General features: G+C 33.2%; 1 protein-coding gene across 1 annotated transcript; it reads right to left on the reverse strand.

Moving 5' to 3' along the window:
- On the reverse strand, positions 1-4230 carry LOC112510848 (laccase-15-like). Its single transcript, XM_025116197.1, has 5 exons — positions 4201-4230; positions 3613-3764; positions 1349-1593; positions 1060-1188; positions 1-968 (listed from the first exon to the last, which is right to left on the reverse strand). Exons 1-5 carry the CDS (start codon positions 4228-4230, stop codon positions 1-3), a joined length of 1524 nt encoding a protein of 507 aa, XP_024971965.1.
- Between the last annotated feature and the right edge of the window lie 853 nt (positions 4231-5083).

A 5083-nucleotide genomic window follows, 5' to 3' on the forward strand; every position in this document is an offset into this window, starting at 1 on the left:
TTATTTTAGAAATATAGACTCACCAGGGTTATCGGCCTTGAATCTAATAGCTGTCCACCCATTTTTCGGAACTGCAATGGTTTGTTGGAGAGGAGGATCAACAAGATTATACCCCAAAGGATCCTYACTTCTATTAAAGTTACCAAATCCCCATCCAACAACGTAAAAACTATGCCCATGCAAATGCATGGGGTGATCGATCCCTGCAACCAAGTTTGTTCCTTGAAACACCAGCTCTACTGTGTCATTGAAATCTAGTACTTTCACCTCTGTAGCATTCAACGGAGTCTGCAACGATGTACTCAGATTAGTGGAGGTAAAGTTGAAAAACAATGGTGGGAAACTGGGAAAGTCGTCTCCATAAACACCAGTGATTCTTCTATAATAAGCATCCAGTATCGAAATCCTTGGAGAATCAAATGTTATGTTGTTTACACTTGCAGCAAACCTACGTCCTCCAAGTCCTAAACATGCATTATTAGGGCATGGCAATGTGTTGATGGAGATGGTGAACAAGAAGTTGTGTGTGATCTTCATTGGGACGTCGATAGGATGAGCACGACTTGCTAAACTTCTAAGGCTTCCAGTGAAATTAACCGATGCACTGATGTCACTAACCTTTGGAAGATGGGGAAAAATTGGAGGTGAAGATGATTTTTCGTAACCTTTGTACTCGATAATGGCTGTGGTGGTAGTGTTATCGAAACTAATCAATGGCTGGCTATTATATGGCTTAGCTGCAATATAATAGCGACCTATGGGTTGGTTGGCTTTAAACAAGAGGTCGATGGTTTGGCCAGGGGAGATGGTCACATAGTCGCTTTTTAGTGGCTTGGTGTATGCACCATCGGTTCCTACAACGGTTACTTCGTGGTCTCCAATTGCCCAGAACATGAAGAGGTTCATCGCGGCATTAACCATTCTGAGCATATAAGTTTTTCCATGTTCCACAATGAACTTGGTTGTTTCTGAAAACACKTATTAAAAATGTACRAATCAACATTTTTCAATGATGATATCARATAGAGATTCTTTTTCGAACATAATGAGAATGAAAACCTGCAGTAGAGCAAGGGTAAAGATCACCAGGTTGGCCATTGATGGTTAGAGCATCAGATGAATTAGGATCCCCTCCGGTGCTCATGAAATCTAGCAACACAGCCTCAACATCTTGCCTAAACCATTCACCTGCATGTGGACCCTGATTAGAATAAACATCACATTCATTTTGTACCGATTTCTTTTCTTGTTATATTTCATTTAACGGTAATAGATACGACGCCTCTAATTAAAAGACGTCGGATGAAAAGACTGATATTGATATCGAAGATAATAGCGAAAAATTAACCAAAGATGATGGGAAACTCGGCGGCTGGTTTAGGGAAAGGGTATGGCCTTCCGATCTTGGGGAATATAACGATTAGACCATGAACAGTGGCTCGAGTCCAATCGCTATGAGCRTGCCACCATAGYGTGCCTTCTTCGTCAGAAAGAATGATTTTYTGGCTAAAGTTGCCTCCTGGTTTRATCGGACATTGTGTGATGAATTCAGGCCCATCAGACCATGGATATCTTGGTTGCTTCACTCCATGCCTACAGTCACAACTTATATTAGTRTCTCGTCATTTTCAAAGAACTCCTTAMATTAAATTGCTAAAATGATATATTTATCGTATTTATTTATTGATTGCTATTTAAATATAATTCAAATGTCAAGAATGTGATTAAATTAAACAATAATCAACTAGAAACATTGGTGGAACAAAGGGAAATTGTAATCTCCTCAATTAAATTTCATTTTCTTTTATTAACCTGGATATCTAACCCGTTGTGTGAACCGATTAATCCCAAAGTGACCACCTATTTTACGGGTAGCCCGGAATCACCGCATTTGAATCTCCGTGGCTACAAGAGGATTTTTATTTCTCCTTGAATTTGAACATGAGATCTACAACCACTTTTGACCTTTGGTGTCCAAGCTCATACCAATCATACACCAACCATGTGATGAAACGTAATTCCCACCAAACTTAAGCAAATACCGTACCCAAAAGTCTATTTTCAGATGTAAAATAAAAAGAATTTTTTTTACGTAAATGAGAATTCTTACACAAAATTATTATGTAAATGTAGGATCCTTAAGCAAATTCTTTATGAAAATATGGATCCTTATGTAAATTTTTGTAAAGATTTTTTTTCGTTTTTAATCGTATACATCATTTGCATAAACTATTGCTAAAATAATAATTCGATTAAAAAAATACTAATTTTATATTTAAAAAAATCTACGTCACTGACCACGTCAGCAAATAATTCCGAGTCGGATTCCACCTCACTCGTCACATCAGCTTGATAATCGGTTAATACTTCAACCAGTTACCCGGGTACTTAAATGTTTAAAACTTTACATCTTAAGTACCAAAATGAAAGTTTTAAAAGTACGTTACCCAAAATAAGAATCAAGTTAAAGTACGTTACTTTTTCATGTAATTTGTCCTATCTTAAATCCTGAATTTTTTTAACGTATAATTTAACATGATTCTAACTTAAATAAGAGTATATATAGCAATATCTATAAAATACAGTATTTTTATCATAAAAATATCTTCTTTAAATAAATATTGTTGATAGATTTTTATTTTTTATATAGGTCAATGATGCAGTGGATAGCGTTTTAGAACATTTCTAACAGATGCTTTTAAATTGGCAAGTAAAAAATCAAAAGCACTAAAACAATTACGTTTATTTCTAATAGATTTCTATTTTTGAATATTACATCAATTAATTATATTATTAAAATATTCAATATAGGTAATAAAGTATTATTTATCTCTCTTAAAACATTTATTTTCACCAAAGGGCCTTTGGCCTTGTAGGAGGTCAGAGGTTCAAACCTTACCATAGGTGAAGAGGGTGTGTGAGTTTATTTATTGAATTTGCCGTATATAAATATTATTATACTTCAGAAAAAAAAACATTTATTTTCAAGCAATCTTATCGGTAGAAAAAAGAAAAAGTCATTTCTTTCTTATAAATGATCATTTTTTTTAAATCTCCAAATTTGGAGAATTTCATCTCCTCTCTCATATTTTATCCATTTTGAAAAAGGTTTTAGAGAATTTGTTGTAGCAAAATTCCTCAAAATCTTCATTTTAGAAAATATGTTGGGGATGTTTTTATGTAGTAGTTGAATGTAGTTTCTATATAAATAATAGGTTAATTAGGTTATATTTTGACCTTAAAGATAAACTAGAAACAAGGTTTTTTAAACGACTTCAAGTCGTTGCTAAAAGTCCATTTATCGTCAACGAATCATGTCGCCATTATAGCTTGCGACTAGAACAAGTCATTATTAAAGGCGTGTTATCAAGACTCACGTTTCTTATTGAAAACACATAAAATTTTGAAAACCCTAATAATCAATAATAATATCTCGAAAATTTTATATTTGAGTATTACTATTTTTGAGTTATCAATAAAACATCCCAACAAATATCAAAATTTTAACTCGAAAATGATTTCTTTCCCTTGCCACCCCTCATCCATCTCTCTCTCTCTCACAAACGCACATACAAATTAAAGAAGAGCAATAAAAGTGAAATATAATGTTACCAGTGAATAGTGATGCCTAGATTGCCTCGGTTGAATACGTTAACAATGAGGGTTTCACCCCTATGAGCATAAATAGTCGGACCAGGAAATTCACCATTCACCGTCAAGATCCTCTTGCTCTTGCATAGCCTTGTGAAGTTGGCTTCTTTAACCTACAACAACCCAAAAAATTATATTAAGTCAGATTTACCCTTACCTTACCTGTGTTCTTGTCTCAAAATCTTGGATCTATTCAAACACTCAAAATTAACATTTACAAACTCAATCTTGAATACATATATGATTTCTTTGTCCACTGAAAACATTAACTTGCATGCACCAAGGGCAATTATGTCAATCTACACCATGTTCACTTCAAGTTCAACCTAGCTAGCATTCGTGTTTAGCTTGTCATTGTAATATATTTTGTCAAATTTTACCAAACCAGATTCACTAGTAATCTAACTATACTCTATATGTTGTCAAAGGCGTTTGGATAGCTAATTGCAATGAATATATTATATTTTCCAATCTTTTCCATTGAAAAAGACCAAGCACAACAGTACTCATTTGGACTTGTTCTTCGTATCTTTCATCATCAAATTATACCATGATGTTGATTTGCATTAAGTTCCTCATAATACAAAAACGTTGAACACCACTCTCATGAATTGGTATCAACCAAGATTTCAATTAAAATCAAGCTAGTCTTGTCAATATATATATATAATCGTGTTCCTAAAATTGATTAGGAATTTCGGAACCGTCCACAGTGCGACATGCTACATATTTATTAGGAATATGAATGTGTTAGTGTGTGATTCAAGATAAATAATTATACTTCCATATTCATCATGAATGGTGTTAAAATAATGATGAATATTAATCATGAAAAAGGACGCGTGGCATGATGTGGATGGATCCTAGGTTCTTAACCAATTTTAGTTTCTAATGGACTTCCATACATACATGCATGCATACATACATATATAAGGGAATCTTTTATTAGAAACTATGAAATTGTGATAACCTTAAGAACTATGCATCATGTGCTATTATATGTTTTTTTTCCATCTAAGACTAGAATTTGGAATATGGATTAACATATATTTGTTTCACATGTATTCGGTTTACAATGTTAAACTTTTTGAAATGTTTATGAAATACAAAATGGACGATTGAAATTGAGTTGTATTAATTGTACAAATATAAAACGTTGCATAATAACTCACCCACACTTTCTCTCTTTATATATATATAGAAAGATATTGTCAAAGCATATTTTGTTAAAATTAGCATACATAGGTTCATGCATCAACTTCAACCCCACTTTCTTTTCGTCAATCGGAGAATATTTTTGTATTTTCTTACACCACAAACCTCAATTCCATGTTTTCAACTAATTACGTTGATGTCAAAATAACACGTTTCTAAATAATTGACATCCAATATGAATACAAAAACCTAAAATTGACATATATATTTTCCGTAT

This window comes from Cynara cardunculus (assembly GCF_001531365.2).
Source record: "Cynara cardunculus var. scolymus isolate 2C chromosome LG 4, CcrdV1, whole genome shotgun sequence".
Classification (NCBI taxonomy): Eukaryota; Viridiplantae; Streptophyta; class Magnoliopsida; order Asterales; family Asteraceae; genus Cynara; species Cynara cardunculus.